Source organism: Sebastes fasciatus, chromosome 17, assembly GCF_043250625.1.
Source record: "Sebastes fasciatus isolate fSebFas1 chromosome 17, fSebFas1.pri, whole genome shotgun sequence".
Classification (NCBI taxonomy): Eukaryota; Metazoa; Chordata; class Actinopteri; order Perciformes; family Sebastidae; genus Sebastes; species Sebastes fasciatus.
The window spans coordinates 18,941,612-18,958,983 of NC_133811.1; the positions used below are offsets into that span (position 1 = coordinate 18,941,612).

At 41.7% G+C, this 17,372-nt stretch overlaps 1 protein-coding gene across 4 annotated transcripts in view; it reads left to right on the forward strand.

Moving 5' to 3' along the window:
* Nucleotides 1-17,372, forward strand: part of dtnbp1b (dystrobrevin binding protein 1b) — an 88,632-nt gene that overhangs the window by 34,087 nt on the left and 37,173 nt on the right. For 2 of the 4 annotated variants that reach the window (XM_074612556.1, XM_074612559.1), the window contains exon 1: nucleotides 12,015-12,422. The exons of the other annotated variants lie outside the window; for them this stretch is intronic. In XM_074612556.1, coding sequence (XP_074468657.1) covers nucleotides 12,377-12,422 — 46 coding nt within the window. In that variant the 5' untranslated portion in view covers nucleotides 12,015-12,376. Of the gene's footprint in view, nucleotides 1-12,014; nucleotides 12,423-17,372 lie in introns of those variants that run through there. 4 annotated transcript variants of the gene reach the window in all.

The following is a 17,372-nucleotide window of genomic DNA, read 5'->3' on the forward strand; positions in this document are numbered from 1 at the left end:
TTCTAGCTTCTTAATTTTGCCCTCAAAGTGCACCAGATTTATACATTTAACTTAAAAATGTAGGCTACAAAATGTTCCTTCTCAACGCATGATGTTTCCGAAGTCAATGAGTAATCGTGTTGAATAATCGGGACCTCAATATTGAGCAAAATAATCGTGATTATGATTTTTGCCATAATCGAGCAGCCCTAGGTGGCAGCACTATGCCATCTAACATTATTCCCACCAAAACAGAAGAGTCTGTACTAGGGGAGGAGCCGTTAACCATGGTAGCTCCTGGGAGAGTGGCGACATGAGAGGAAAATCATGTCAGTTCTAAAAGGCCGGCTTTTTATGGTCTAATGTAGTCTATCAAAAAGGCTCCCTGTGGCGTGAAATTGGGAAAATTCAAAGTGATAACAAGGGTTAGTGGCACAGGTCAGTCATTGCCTGTAGCAGTTGTGGTAGGTAGCAGAACAGAGAGATGGGAGGTGTACTTTAAAAACATGAGGAAGAAATTGGATGCGTAGGATTGAGTTTAGGATGTGGTTTTGCAGCAACCCCAGCAGCAGGCTTGTGTAGGGAGGTGTGGAGTGGGAGCAACTAACATGTGAAAAGAAGACGACACTTGCACATATCATGTTCATAGGACAACAGAAGTCAAGTTTTCTTCTACACTTGTGTGATCTCCCCGGCGTTGTTTCTGGTTAAAAGACTCTACCTTACAAAGCAGGAATTCCATCACCCTTTTCTGTATTTCAAGCTTTTACCAAAGCTTCTTTTCCAGACACACAATGCTTATGTAACTGAATGAGCTCAAATCCATCAATCAAAGGCAGCCAGCAGTGCTTAAAATAAGGCCCAAATTATAGCACCCAGACAAAGGAAATTATAAATATGCGTCTCCACATCTTGAAGAGTTTCTGATAAATAAGTGTTAGCCTTATTCTTTAACACACATTTATGTGTATTTTCATCAGTTGACACTGTATGTCTGCGCAACTCTAATGGAAATGCATTCGATTTTTGAGCAAAACCAAATGTCAGATCCTTTATGAAAAACTATTGTGCAGTAGAAGTGGGGCTAATAATAATATTACAGTGTTGTAATTTAGTATTGATGATCACTAATCTTGTTTGTCAATTGTAGCCTCTTTATATTCTATTAATGTTTGTAAAAGCCTGCTCACAGTCTATCCCACTGTTCTGAAAGTGGCCTATAAAATGTTGCTTTCTTGAACAGATTGTGAATAACAAACTGTCCCCACTTCCCTGTTGCCCAGTGGCTCATTTTCAATGGAAATGACGACGGCTTGTGATTAACATGGGAGCCATATTGCATCCTTAATGATTCCTGAGTTTATGTCTCCTCGAATTGGCGAACGCAAGAACAGATGGCCCCACGGGTGGAATCCAGACACACTCACTGTGCCTGTGACAACTTTGAAAACTAAGTGTGTGTGTGTGAGTCAGTGTATGTCTGAACATTTGTGTATATGTGAATGTGTGTTTGTGTGTGTGATGTATTTCTTTTCCAACATTTGCTCCCGCAGGCTATTGCTCTCAATAAGAATGCGCTCTTAGTCAGCCAGTGTGGTTACATAAGAATAAGAAAAACCAGTGTGTTTGCATGTTTGAAGAGTTTTTTTTATTATTTGTATGCCTGTATGCCTTGCCACTGTTAAAACATGTCCTTGGAGTTTACCTCGGGTCTTGGGAGGATGTGTGTATACTTCCTCTCAGTAGATTTTTTTTGCATCTACAGGAAACAGGTACAGGGGTCTCTATCTATACCACTTCCTCCAGTTGTTTGCTCGCAGTCTGCTTGCCGACCTCCTGTGTTTGACAGAACTGTGAGTGGTAGAAACCGTCACAGGTATTGTTCAATGCGTCTTTCTAGCCTCTAGGTCATAGCCCCAACCCCAAAGAGACTTGTTGACATGAGAGATGCCAGACAAGATTATGACAGAAGCTAAAATGTTGACGTCTGAAGACCACATCTGTTGCCTTCTACACCTATTTTCGATTGTCAAGCACACACATATATACGCTGGCATGTATGCTACCCATACACATTTGAATTTCTGTGTACTGGTCACTAACCAGTCTCACAGGATTATAAAAGGAACCAAAGAATATTTTAAGCAAAATAATTGCTTTGAGATTTCTCTACATTTAATCTCTATAAACAGATCCTGCATTCACGTGTAGAATCTGTCGGCAACGGGAGAAGACTTTGGCATCGGAAGCATTCTGGTTTCTGTTTGTATTCCGAGTAGTATTGACCAATTACGTACGAGCAGGCTTTGGTTGAATGCAGGTAAACAGTCTGGAGAGCAAAAGAGGAAGAACGCATCGGCCGAAATGCAATCTCAAAACCCACCGGCTAACGCCTGACGATGATTTAGAGTTTTATTGGTTTGAAATTAGCTTTTAAACTGGCTACTTATGAAATAATCTGGCCGTACATGTCGTCCCTCAACTCCAATAACCGTCTTGCGTCTAAAGTTGCTAATCGGACTGTAAACAATGAGCAGCAACAGGGAAAAGGAAGTCTTGGCCCGGATATCCGCTGGTTATACCAGAACCTCGGAAATATAGCCAAATCATCCAGAAGTGTCCAGTAGTGCAAACCAAAGGCATATGAACAACAGTGTGAACAGATAATGGATGCCAAAGTGAATAACGGAGACCTTTCAGAGGAGGAGAGATAGCTTACATTGGTGTTAATATTCAGAGTAGATACTAACTGACTCATTACTTACAAAGTCAAACTCGAGAAAGTTGTTAAAATTTGAAAAATCAAATCAAACATGACTTTGGTATTCACATGCACTGTTTCAATGGAATGGTAATATTTTGTACCCCAAATGTGAACTGAATGGCAATAAGAAAATTCTCACATCTTTGTTTTATTTGAACACTTTTGAAAGAGTCTATCAAGGTTCTCTCCTTGACTTTTCCGTCTATCATTCACATTTCTAACTCTTCTTTTATTAACTGTATCCCCAGTCCTTGTCTTCAATCCCTTGTTCAACCCACCGTTCCCAGGATCCAATCCATCGCTGTCCTTTCAAACTTCCAGGCATCCTGTAAATCCTTTGTCTTTTTAATGTTTGACTTCACTGGCAATAATATACTCTGGGACTACGGACCAGCATGAAACTGCTCTTATTTTGTGGTGGTGTCAAAGAAAGTGTGATCCAACAGGGGAAAAAGGAAAATAAAGAGAAGAGCCTGAGGTGTAGAGTTGCCTGGCAACAACTTCCCACCTTTTGTGTGAGTTGGCCATCATCAGATTGCAGGGTAGACATTTAGAAACACTCCAGCATAACAGTTGGTTTGTCCACAACACTGGTGAGAGGCAGGACCAAGAGAAAAAGAGAGGGAGAAAAGGAGCTGCTGAGGAATGACGTGTTACCATATGGGGTGACAAACTTTGACAGTCATGTTGGGGCACACAGCACAAAGCCGGCAATGGCCTTCTACATCTTCAATTTCTCCAGTTTATTTTTTCATTCATCTGACTGGACCCCATCCTCTGAGGTCTGACCATCCCTGGAGTAGGGTAATTTCCCCATAGGTGTCTCTACCATCCACCTTATTTCTGCTCATGGAGATTAGGTTCCCCTCCAAGCCACTGTGCCCCCCAAGCATCCAGCATGGGGCCATCCTACATGGTCATGTGTTCTGGCCTCCATGTACTAGTGCCTTCTTCTGGCATTCCCTTGTGTTGAGGTATGTTGGGGCCTTGGCTATCAGCTTTCCCTCCCCAAAGGTCAATTCTTGCAACCCGGGGATGAGTTCCTCTTCCTCCTCTGACCTCCAGGTCAAAGAAGTCTTGTTACCAGTTGGGTCAATCCACCTCTGCCACCACTCTCCCATCCAATGTTCTTCCCTTGTATTCCCCTTCCTCATAGGGGTTTCTCGTGTGGTCAGGGGCAAAGGGTTGATATCCCCTAGAGGTCGGGTGACTACCTTGTACCCAGGGATACCTTCCCTGGGTTGTTTTTCTCTGACTATGTCCTCTTTTGGCTGATTCCTCACTCCCCTCTTGGAATTCCTATTTAAAGGCGAGAAACAGACCCTGGGTATGGGATGATCAGGACGGAGCAGCGTCTTAGACTGAGAGGGTGTATTAGTTATATATTTTTTCCTCTCCTTTTTATATAGAGGAGTTTATGCTTGATTTATACTCCTGCAGCTGTGCGCCTATGGATTCTGTGCGGGCACCTCTTGTGCTCGCCAGGCATATGAAGTACTCTGTCACATTGCACGTAGCATGTGATTCCTTTTCAAGTCCTTTGTCAGGCAGTCTTTGATTTATTTGATAGTCATGACAGTTCCATATAGATTGGCTCAACATAACTCCATGGCTGGAAAAAAAAATATGAAAGAGTTGGATGATGAGGAAGACCTCCTGTGCCTAGAATTACTAAGGCTGTTGTTGTAACAGTATTAAGGATACCTGTCTGGAAAACCCACCTCCCAGCTCAGATGTCCAATCAAAACTTCAGAGGCGTCAGCGGTGCCTGGTGCATAGTCACATTTTTCAGGAGGTGCGCGGCACCTCTCTGCGGCTCTCTGCGAGCTCTGCAAACCATCTCTGTGGCTCTGCAGGAGCTATGCGCAAGCTTTTCTGCAGAAGTATAAATTAGGCATGTGGCTGTACTACCCGCTGGGTTCCTGTTAAGCGGGCTCTGTTTGCAGAACAAATACATATATGGTTATACATTTCAATACGGAGAGTATATGTGGTCATTCATTTAAATGTTTAAAGCTAGTGCATATATGGGTATACGTCTCAATGTGTTTGTGTTAGTAACCTTTTCACCCTCTAGCTCAGCCTTTTCTGTTCTCTCTATGCAGCTCGTCATACAATAAAGAACTCTTTTCTAGCTTGGTTAAGGGTTAGAAGTCCCAGTCCTGCCAACACAAGGCCACTGGGCACAACACTGCGGACACAATATCAGAAACAACTGAATGGACTGTGATAAAACTTGATTCTCACATTTACAAAATTATGAACTCATCTACATTTCAAAATACCCAATCTCACGCACCATTGGTACACTTTTGACAAAACGAATGAAACTGAAATTATGCACTTCATTACAGTATCGACTCATTGGTCCAAGGGGGAAGCTCAAAAAGGTGACATATTTTGTACCAGAATGTGACTCCATGGGGGATGACTTGTTTGCTGTCTTTTATCTGCATATCCTTAAACAATAAACATCCCCTTCATTCTATTGGCACGAGGTGACGTTAATGTTTGGCAGACTAAAAGTATTTTAGCAGTTTATTTGCCGTACCTTTCAGTACATTTAGATGCTACAAAGATACCGGCAATTTCTAGCACGAAGCATTCCTCCTGTAATTATGATCCTTTTTTCAGGCTGTTCCAACAACATCCACACAAGCAGCTGCAAAAACCAATTATTAATGAACTGCTTGAAAATACCGGAGAAGAGATTTGTATTTGTTTTTGCCTCTGTAATGAAAAGAATCACTGGCTGGTATCTTACTACACTGTGAGCCAACGAGAATTGTATTAGTCCATCCATTCAAGTCACATATCCAGGTCAGGGTCATGGTGGCAACAGATCAAGCTGAGCAGCCTAGATGTACTTTTCCACAGTGATGTCCCCCAGCTCCTTCTGACATTCTCAGGGCAGCTGGGAGATGTAATCCCTCCGGCTCTGCTCCAGGGGCTCTTCTAGTTTAGTCATGCCGGAACACTGAAAAGGAAGCACCTGGGGGGGCACCCGGTGGTTGAACCACATCAATCTGCGCCCCTCAGTGGGAAAAAGCAGTGGCTTGACACGAAAATCCTCCCAGGTTGCTGGACATCTGACAAAAAGTGAGTACAGCTACCCTGTGGAGGAACATCATCTTGCATCAGTAAGCTAAAATAATGGCCTCTGATATTCACTGATCAATGGCACCAAATCTGTCATTGCTTTGAAGCTCAGCTTTCTCTACGACCACAGCTTGCTACAATGCCAACATTACTGTAACACTGTAATATAAACTGTGTTCTCTGCTCTGGGGGGGTTCAGGTAGTGAGCTAACTCGTGCATTATAAACCTGGATACTCAATGCAGCCAGTATTCACATGCTGGTGATGGTTTGTAACTTTAGTCTGGATTATGTTGCTTTCACGTCCTGTCATTCAGATTGAATTACGAGCAACTGAGTTGAAGAAAACTCTTCATGTCAGAGATATCAGGAATTTCTGACAACTACAATATCTCCCACTTGGTGAGAAGTACTACAAATGTCTCAACAGACAGCTGGCAAAAATAGCTGCAAAGCCACCATCACTGGCAGTTACATTTCACATTCATACAGTCAATGATTCCACAGTTTCTATGTTTTTAGTAGGCAAATTCACAAGGGCAATTAAAAGTTGTTAGATGCCTTGTTCAAGGGCACTTAAGTGGTAGTTTGATGAACGGGTGAATGGTGTTGTTCATTCATGTTTTGCACCCACAATTTCCCAGCAGTCTATAAAATCAAAGCAGTGGCTTTCTGGTCATACTGTAACTCACCTTTGGCTTTCCGGCTGCCACTGCTGATTGACAGTTATTATATTATTTAAAGCCAGGACCTCCAGCTGTACCATTAGCCTGATTGTATTTAGATCATGTTTAGATTACAGGTCTGTAGTGTAGGTCTGGGGCCGTATTCACAAAACATCCTGAGGGTAAAAGTGGCTCCTAACTGGCTGAGTTAGGAGACTAGGAGAAACTCCTAAAAATATGGGTGTGTCAGTCCCAACTTCAGGTTTTTATTAAAAATAAAAGCGTTAAAAACTAGCTCCTACATCTTGGAGACGTTTGAGGCAGAGGACGCCTAACTAAGACCTGCTTACAATCAGTCAATTGCTGCAGCGGGTAATGCACCTCGTCACATCTGTGTTTTGTAAAAACACAATGATAATAAACTTTTAAAAGCATATTTTGATAGTGGTAAAGGTTCCAGTCAAATCACCAACAAATTCTGACAATCCAGTAACACCAGAGGGGTGATTGTTTGCACACACCTGCAGTACTTGGACACAGCAAACATTCAGTTTGCAGCGCTGATGAACTTGAAATATCTCAGACTGTCAGTTATTTTACAAACCAAAAATTTGCCTTTCAGGCTCCAATTTTTTGGGACAGTTTATTAAATGTACAATAACACCTACTAAATTGAATAAATAAACATTGTTTCATGGCCATGGAGTTAGCAGGTAAAATTGGCATTATACAAATTACCCCATCAAATCTCTCTATCTCTGTCTATTACTTTGTACCTCCCATTCTTTTGTATTGATTATTGATTTTATTTCCCATTCATTGACACAAACTGGTACCAAGTTAATTTAAAAAAAACATGTCATCCATAGCAATGGGGTCAACCCCACACCTTCTCTTAGCTTAGGAAGTGTATTGAGAAAATGTCTTAAGCGGAAACTCTTATGAGTACTCCTAGTTGTGAATACGGCCCCCGATCAGTACCAAGGGAAGATACTGAGATGGGATAGAAATTTGATCAGGCTCAAAATGTTAGTAGGGAACCAATAAAAGCGCTGATTAATCACACATGTTTTAGTAACTATGCTTACTTGGCTAAAGTATTTGCCAAGAATATTCATATTTTGGATTTTCAGTTTCCTATAGAGAGAGTAGTTTAGTCGAGCTCCCCGGGCGATTATGTGACATCAATAATACGGCAAAAAGAGAACAGCACTGCTTCATTTTGGACTTTTAAACAAAAGAGTTGAAAAGTTAATGGATGGCCTGGAGATTTTGGCGTGTCTCCTCATAGATTACATAAAACTGGATTGCTGAATGTCAGTTTCCAAGGCAACTGTATTTTTGTGTCTTTGCTCTCATTCTCATCTGTCAGTTCTCTTGGTGCTCTTGGCAGTTTTTTTGTCAATTGAGGCCTCAGTGTGTTTGTAAGCTTTAGTAATGGTTGGTTAAAGTGTCAGATGGAAAGTGTTTAACAAAAGCTGTGATTTGCACAGGAAGACATGACGAAGTGAAGAAGCTGAGATGATGAAGTGTTCTCTGGGTGTGTTAACATAAAAGATTGATGGACGGAAAAAGAGAGAGAGGAGGAGAACATGTTTAATTGCCTTCCTGATTTGGTATAAATTTCTCAGTGTGTGTGTGCATCTTCCTTATAGACAGTATGAGTTGTTAGCAGGCTGCTCGAAACAATGCTGCTTAATAACTTGTCCATTACAACTGTGTCGCTCAGAGATTTAAGAAAAATTAAATTTTGTTCAGCAACCCTGTACAATGTTTACTGTGAACACTGAAAACTCATCATTTGTAGTTAATTTCATTGCACTCTCATTGTACTGTAAACACAATATAGTTACATATTCAAGTTTACAATGCAGCGATGTTCGTTTTCTCTGCACACCCACACGTTCTCACACCACCAAGTGTGTTGTCTAGTTGCAAACATTGAACACAGCCTCCTTACGCTTTCAGATGAAAGTGAAAAATGTGAATGGTTGAGGAATGTTTGCAACTAGCAGAGCAACTGAACCATTTTGCTTGGCTTGATGCACCGATCAAGCCAAGCAAAGCAAAGCATCAACGCGGGTACTGTGAGTCCATGTGTCATTGGTTCTTCCCCCCACTAGCTGCATTGTAAACCATGAGATATGGTACATGTAGAAGATGATGTTACTGTCAATCTCAGATTGCTTGGCAAACTAATACAAAAGATAAATTGGCTTCTCTCCCCTCATAATTGTCAGAAAGCTTAAAATGATTCCTATACTGTATGCACACTTCACCTCTGCTGTCAAGTCTAAAAATGTCTTCTTATATACATACATTCCTCTTTTTTTGCATTTTGATGTGAGAAACACAAATGTTTGAATCTTTTTGTTAGACTTACAAAAGTGCTTTGTGGGCCCAGCCCATGGCCGATGAATCATACATTTGCCACCCACTTCCTCGCTGGATGATTATGTTTAATGTATTGGTTAAAACTTTTATACTCGTTAGCCCAAGGAATTATCATAAGTCAATGGTTAGGAGCGCTGCGGATCAAGGGTCTTGGATGTATGCTGCCATCCCTCATATGCCAGTGTTGTGCAGTATTTTTTGTTCCATTCATTGTAAGATTCAGACAGTGAATGTGGAAAGGGTCATGGTCAGAAGTTGTCGGCTTTGCGAGGGATATATAAGAAATCCTCGGTTAAAACCTTAAAATGTTTCCTCAATACAGTTCCCATGTTTCCATATCGTATGCAACAACAGCTGCAAGTGCATTACAAAATCTCTGCACACTTTACCATCGTCAAGGACAAGGATATTCGGGATTGTCAAAAACAATTTTACTTTTGTGGACTCCTGCTGTTGTAAATATTTTCAAGGCTTCAGGTTTCAATACATTAAAATGCTAATAAGCCAAAACAGCCTAAACACACCATTGTACTGAAAAGTGAAAATAAAAATTGTTCTTAAAGGGTTATTTTCCCATGTTTTTGTGTATAAGTGACTAATGGGGAGTGGTCCAGTATTGAGGGTGAACGCTGTAACAGGCAACTGCGAAACAAGTGAGCAGCGTCAATGTAACGTTACGTCAACTAAAAGTGCTTGTTTTTACCACTGACAGGCTCCGATCGTTATTATAAGTGTCTGACAACATTATGGAAGGGATCCTACAGAGAAATAAAACATTTTTCTGACCTTTCGCTTGATCCGGTCTGTTTGTTATTGTGTCCAAGTCCCGCTCAAGGAGAAGTCTCTTTGTGAAATCTGAATATCCATATACTCTGACTCAAATAAATGTGGGCGTCCATCGAATTCAAAGACGTCATCCACATTGTCGAAATCATCAAAATATTATATACAAGACTTCTCCTTCAGTCAGACACTTATAATAACAATCAGAGCCTGCATGGCAAAAACAAGCACTTTTAGTGGACGTAAATGACGATGCCAGCTTGCCCCAATAGGATTACATTGTAGCCAGTGAGCAGCTGCCGTCTACACCATTACACCCACCGCTCTCCCTCAATACTGGACCAATTTCAGAAATTGTTGTCCCTATTAGTCACTGAAACACAAAAACATCGGAAAACAGGGTCCAGTTTGAAAAATACAGAGGTTGCCCTTTAATGTACAGAAATTATATTTTTATGAAATAACAACATACTTGTGGAAGTATTGTTTGATTAGTGCAGTTATTTATGAATTAACTGCTGTTAACTGTTATCTCTAATTAACTGTTTAAGTATTTTCTCAGGTTCTTAATGTGAACTGAGGGCTCCAGTTATCTTATTTATAATTTCTCTTCTTGCACTGCATGACGTCATGTTCCAGGAGTCCATCCTAGTGTCCAGCCCCTCGCACTTTTCACCCCTCCCAGCTCATTCTGTGGCGCAGTTATAATCACCCATAGCTAATTAAGAAGCTTATGATATTTCCGTCGAGTTCCCCGCAGTGTGACTTGTGCAGCTGTATCCAAATGCTATTGATTGTGGCTGCTGGTGTTTGTGTCTTATTTTTCCTGCACAGCGGCTCCTCAAGGCATTAAGGGCTATGATGTGTCATGAAGACGAAGGCTAGGGTTGACATTTTGTGGATTTGGTGTGTGCGTGTGTGTTTGTGTGTGTGTGTGCTGAAGCTTGAGGGTTTAATTTCTGTTCAGAGGGACTCACTACCCTTTTTTGACTCTTAAGTCCTATGTTGTTTTATTGTAGATATGCATTATTCAGGTCTATTTGCAGTTGATATTTCTCCACTGCTCTGATTTTAACATTTACATAATTGATACAGCAATGATGTGTCTTAAGTGGTTTCCATCAGTTGCAATTAACATGCATATAGTGCTCCAGAGATGACGTATTTTTGTAGGCCAACCAGGAAGTTAGCGTCACCCAGGGTTCCCTCGACAAAAAGCCAATGGGATTTTTCCATTGGGTTTTGGATTATTGCAGAAAATAAGCCCTGTGGTAAACACACATTTATGATACTTAGGCGTTTTGTTCCATAAGATAATCTTCAGAAATGAACACCACTTTTATGTTTTTGAAGCGTAAAAAAGCTAATGTTAGGCTATAAATGAACTACACAACAGTCGCATGAGCGTGAGTATACACAACGAGGCCGTAAAAGCGGACGAGTCGGCATGATGCCTTTTAGTAGTCTCATTTAGCCACTTTCAAAATTCACAAGTGGGGTATTTATTGATGTATTTTATGTTGTAGAACAAAACGTTAAAGTCTCTTAAGCTTGTGTTTACCACAGACCTTATTTCAGGCATCTAACTTAAAAACCCATTCAAAAAACCCATTGACTTCCAGGCGAGGGAACCGGAAATGCTAAAATGCGAACTAATTTCCAGGTTTATGATTCCTGTAGCGCTCTATTGGAAGAGAGGGGGGCATCTCCGAGGAGGAAAGAGAGGGGAGGAGTTAGTGAAGGACATAAGAGAAGGCGACAGCTAGGTGGGACTGATGCTCTTCACAGCATCATGCTAATGAGGAGGATTATTATGTCCCCCCCTCAGGCATGTGGAGGCAGATAGAGTGGGTGTGAGCGCAAGTGTGTTTCACTTCTGACCGTGTGATTTGTGTATAATAACACTGTTTGTGTCCTACATGATAAAAGCAGAAAAGAGAAACCTAACCTTTGAAAAGTGATTCTGTTGTGTTGCTTTGACATCTTTACTCTGTTTCCACTTTATTAGGTACTCATCCCTATTTATGAAAATGGCTTGCTCCTCCAGCCACTAAGTCATATAAACAAATCAGGTGTATAAAGTATGCAGACCTTAAGAGGCATTAGTGTGTGTTCAAAGGTCAGAGGCGAATGTGTTCACGGGGTTATAGAAACATGCACTGCCACATGCACAGACTCATAATCATCTGTGCTCCTTATTTCCCCTTCCTCCCTAAGCACACACCCTCTCTCCCACCCCCTCTCTTCATCCTCTCTTCATCCTCCGGTCCCCCTCCTCCCTTGCTCAGCGGCAGCCAGTGGTATGCTCCACTCGTCTTCGCTCTCCTCTCTCTCTCTCCACTGTCAGCCTCAGCAGTCTCCACACCGGAGCTAGACACTGGTGCAGCGCCGATCCATCCATACATACATGCACGTGTGTGTTTCTCGGGTGCAGGGCTCTTGAGAACGCTCACCGTTCGAGTGTGTGTGTTAAGTGTGCGAGCTGATCTGCATGAGAATGTGCATGTGAGCCTTTCTGGAGCATTTTTTTTAATGGAGGGGCATGTGTGCAGAGCGAGAGACAGCGTGAGGATGCGTGGTGGGCAGGTGTTGTTGTGATCGGTGGAGTTTTCAGTGTACTATCGTCGTGCTGTCTGCCTCCCCCTCCCTTCCATTTGGTTATCTCGTGAGGGCAAAAAAAGCATCCTGCTGGGATGTCCACCTCGCCTGGTGCAACAGACGGGAGCCAAAGGAACTCTTGTGAGTGACTTTTTTTTTTTTTCTTCTTTTGTAATTGGGAGTGGTGATCTGTGTGTGTGTTTCAGTGTGTTAGATATCTGCGTGGCAAACCAGCCTTGTGCATTCAAATAGAGGATCTTTATTTTTGAAAGGAGACCTGACCAAGCCAGAAGGAGGAGATATAGTTCAACAAATACTTTTTTATTATAGTTAATCTAGTCATTACAAGTGAAATAGATTGCACTTCATATTGGCAGAATATGAAGTGTGTGTGACAGCAGAAAGATAGTGAGTGGGAGTGAAGAGCCAAGAGTTTGATTGTGTAACACAGTATGTATAAGGGAAGATTATATCTACTGTAGTGGAAGTAAAGGGGGATAATGTGTGCTTGTGTGTGCATACTTGTGCATATTTACATGTTGGAAAGAGAGCTCAGGGAGGCGTGTAACATGGGAGTGCTTAGGAGCATGCGTGAGTGTGTTTACATATTCCCTGGAGCGCTTCCAGCTGTCGATCTATTGGAAAGGAGCTGTGCATCGATTGACAACCAGGCCAGCTGTATCTTTTCAGTAAGAGGAAAAGACTTGCTGATGTTATTCACTACTGGCAATCTTATGAGTATTCCATTTAGATCTTGGAAAGACGGCACAGTTTGTGTTTGGTTTAACCATGACCAAGAACAGAAAAAATGGTTATGGTTGGATTTAGTCCTCATCTTTATTTCAGTTTGTGTGTTTTGTTTAGCTAAATTAATAATTGAGTACGGGTGAAATACTGTACCTGGCTGCCTTTGGGTTTGTGTGGACAACATATCCTCATACAACGGTTCGTATGATATTTTACGAGAAGTTATTCCTCATTTTTCGTGCGTTTTCCTACGACTGTCCAGCAACACTTCACGCACGTGTCGATCTCTGTTTGTCACATGCATACAGTCTTTTCAAAATAAACTTCCGTCTTCACAGGAAACAACTTGGTTAGGTTGAGGCAACAAAACTACTTGGTTAAGGTTAGGAAAAGATCGACTTGGTTAGGTTGAGGCAACAAAACTACTTGGTTAAGGTTAGGAAAAGATTGACTTGGTTAGGTTTAGGCAACAAAACTACGTAGTTAAGGTTAGGAAAAGATCGACTTGGTTAGGTTTAGGCAACAAAACTACTTAGTTATGGTTGGGAAAAGATCGACTTGGTTAGGTTTCGGCAACAAAACTACTTGGTTTGGTTTAGGTTAAAATGACTCCGGAAGTGGCGTAACTTAAGTATGGTAGTTACGTGACAAGTAAATCAATGTTGACTTCTGGTTTCACACGGGGTACGAACAGCAGCATCCTGTGCGAAAGTCCGCTGTTTTTTGACCCACCCATCCCCCATGACCTCCTTCCTATGCGGCACTTGTCGCTCTATTTGGGAACTTCCTGGTTCCCAATTAGTGGATTAAATATGAATTGATTTTGTGGGATACATTGGAATTGCAGTGCGTTACATTTCATTGGTATAGCTACAAACGGTGTATGAGAACAGCCTGGTGTGGATCTACTTTGTTTGCTCTTTGAGTCTAGCAGTAACTTTTGCAGGGCAGTGCAGGGATTAAGATAAAGGAATATAATGTTATAGTGTGGAGCATTATCAGTTATTCTGTGGGCGAAAGTGTGTGGGACCGCTCTGCAGTTTTAATGTTTGACTTCATTCTGGCCCTCAAGCAACACACACACACGCTCACACACAAAACCGAAGGATAGCTGTACTGTAAGTGGGTGATTGATAAAATGATGTGACTCATTTTGACTCATCTGAGAGCTCAGTGGGAACATACACACAGAAAATCTCTCTCTCACACAGACATCCACACACACATAGAGACATGCACATTGACTGCCTTGACTGAGGCACAGATCACATCTGGGAAAATGGGCCTCCTTTTTATTGCTTTCATTCCCCTTCTCCCCTCTGTTATTTTCAGGATGTTATTTACTGCCCAACCTTGCATATAACTCGCCTGGAAACCTTGTGTGTCTGGGGTGATGAGTTAATGATCACACACTGACGCACCCACCCACAGTAGATACCTATTGTGTGTGTTAATGACTGTGGGCTTTTTGAAAATAATTACATCATTGTGTGTTCCAATTATTTGTCTGAGCAATATGATATCTTATTGTTGTATAACACCCATTTCACTCTCACATGTTTCGACTGTAGTTCTTGGCTGCTTCGCTTTGCACTTGACCAGCTTGTTCCTTGTCAACACACATCCATCACATTACCTTCTTATCGAGCAGCGCCTTCAAATGGAAATATCAAGTGGCCGCAGGCTCTCGATCGCTGATTTACTAAGCGTAATGTTACATAACCAACTGAGGAAGCAAGTCAATAAGTCTCAACAAGCTTTTAAGAAAATAAAAATGGAGATTAGAGTAGAGTTGAAGATTGAACAAATAAAGAAATGAGAACATTTATTTGTCATATTTCCATTTCACGAGTTGTGATTAGTACTTTGGTGTCAGTATCAAAGAAACATGCCCAAACAATGCCAGATAAGCAAGAATAATTAATGATTATAAACTCATTAAGACATCAAATAAAAGGCTTACGGTGCTCATTCTGCTGATTTAAAAATGGCAACAAATAAGATATTGTTATTACATAATGCGACACCGATTGATACAAAAATAGAGCATAGTTATGAACTATTTATGGACTTGCGTTTAAAGCCCTTTATTCGTAAGGCAGTCATATTTTTAGATAAGACACTTGTTTTTTAATCTCTGTTCCAGCAGCTTGTCTCAGTGTGGTATTATCACAGTGTAACGCTGTTGCAGAGCTCTCTCTCTCTCCCCGTTAGTTTGTGTCCTCTGTAAAGGAGCGACAGCAGGCCGCTGCCACGGAGATGGATGTGCTGTGTCATCACTTCTGCCAAATGATGGCTTGCTTCACCTCCCTTCTCCTCTCTGCTCTTCTCCTTGTCTACTCCCTGCCCCCTCACATCCTCCCTTCTGTCCCCACCTTTCTCTCCTTTTTTTGGACCTGGTTGCTGTTCACATCTGCTCTCTTCTCTGCTGGTGTCTCATCTGTTAATCTCCTCTCTTTTCTATCCTGCAGCACTCCTCCTCCTCTCCTCCTCCTCCTCCTCCTCCTCTCTTCTCCTTCTCCGCTCTGCTCTCCTCCTGTCTGGTTTATGTGGGTTCATATGAAACTTTAATTGCATGTAAATCAAAGCGCTGCAGATATGATTAGTCTTTTGTGCTGCTTTAATGAGGGGGGTCTGGACTATTGAAATATGGTACAGTAGCTGGCTCCTGCACTGTCTCTGATGGCTAAAGCCACAGGCAAACTCAGCTTTTTAATGCTGCCAGAAGAAACCTTTCTTTTTCTTGAAGAAGTACAGAAAAATCTGTGCTTATTTTTAAAGGTTCATTTGTCTTGCTGTTCTACTGCAACATTATCTGTATGAATATTCTGCTCTATATTCATGAAACAGTCTTTAATGGGTTTTAAAAGTTCTCATTACAACAATATCAACAAGGTATATAGGTGCATGTTGGCAGGCTGATGATAAGAGATGTGTGTTTGGCTGACATTTAGAAATGGTAATTAGCATGCAGTCTACTCATTCTGATGAGAAATTGGCAAGTAATGGAGTAATAGAAAAGGTAGCAGTTTCTGAGATGTGACATTTAGCAGACACACAGAGGGTGCATGTTCAACCAAATAATTACTTGCGCTGAAAAGTTTAAACACTTACTGTAAGTGACACGGTTGCTGCCAAGTGACGATGTTTGAAGCCTGCGTTGACTTTTTATCTGGTGTCTCCTGTGACTGAGAGACAACACACTTTCGTCTGTGCATGCATACATTTCTCCATGCACACATAACCATAATGCAGTTAGCTTGCTAATTAACGTATTCAGACATCACTCACAGCATGTAAACACAGACGCTGTGTACACAGGCAGACTTAATTTGTCTGTTCATTTTCAAGGAGGTCACGCTCCCTTTGAAGCCACTGAAGGAGGTTAAGACTGGGATTTATGGAATTAATTGTCTTTAAAGATGGATTTTATTCAAGAGATGAAAGAATCTGTGCTGTCAAAGGATGAAGTCAAGGGCAGAGTTCAGCTTGATGTTCATAAGACATAATAATCACATTTTTACTCCACTTGTTTCTTTCTTTTTATGCCTCTGCGCCGGCGACAGCTGTGGCCGGAGGCATTATGTTTTCTGTCCTTCCCTCCGTCGTTAAGTACGTCCTCCCAGACCATTCTCGTGAACACGATATCTCAGGAACATCTTGAGGGTCTTCTTCAAATTTGGCACAAACGTTCATTTGGACTCAAGGATGAACAGATTTGATTTCGGTGGTCAAAGGTCACTGTGACCTCACAAAACATGTTTTTGGAATTTATATGATAATTATGACAATTTCACACAAATGTCAGGATGAAATGATGAAGTGGTGGCATTTTGGACAGACATGGATGTAAGCTGCAACTTGACTGGTTGGCGGAGGCCTACAACTGCGAGGCAGTAATTCTAGTTGTTTGTGAGTGATATGAAATTGTAATTTGGTCTGCGGGCTGAAGTGTCAATATTTCAGTTGCATGCTCCCCCTGTTGCATAACTGATGCGTTTGTGCAATTGCATACATGTCGAGTCTTATTTCTTGCACATGGCCACAGATATTGTGGAGTGCAGACAGTAGAAAACACAGAACACACAAGTAGGGCTCTGAAATTAATAAAATTGCAATTCTGTCTTTCAACAATTATGAAAACAAGATAATTGTCAGAAAACGTTTATTGTACCGCATACTGTTTCACAATGACGCCCTCATTTTGTCTTGTGTTCAGCACACCCCTTTACTTTACAGCGCTTTCGCCCCGCTCGGCAGAGCAGGGGCGGCCACTCGGTGTGGGAGGATCTCCTCGTGGGAACTCTCCCTGCCGCTGGCTGGCCCTTGCTGGGCTTATTTCCT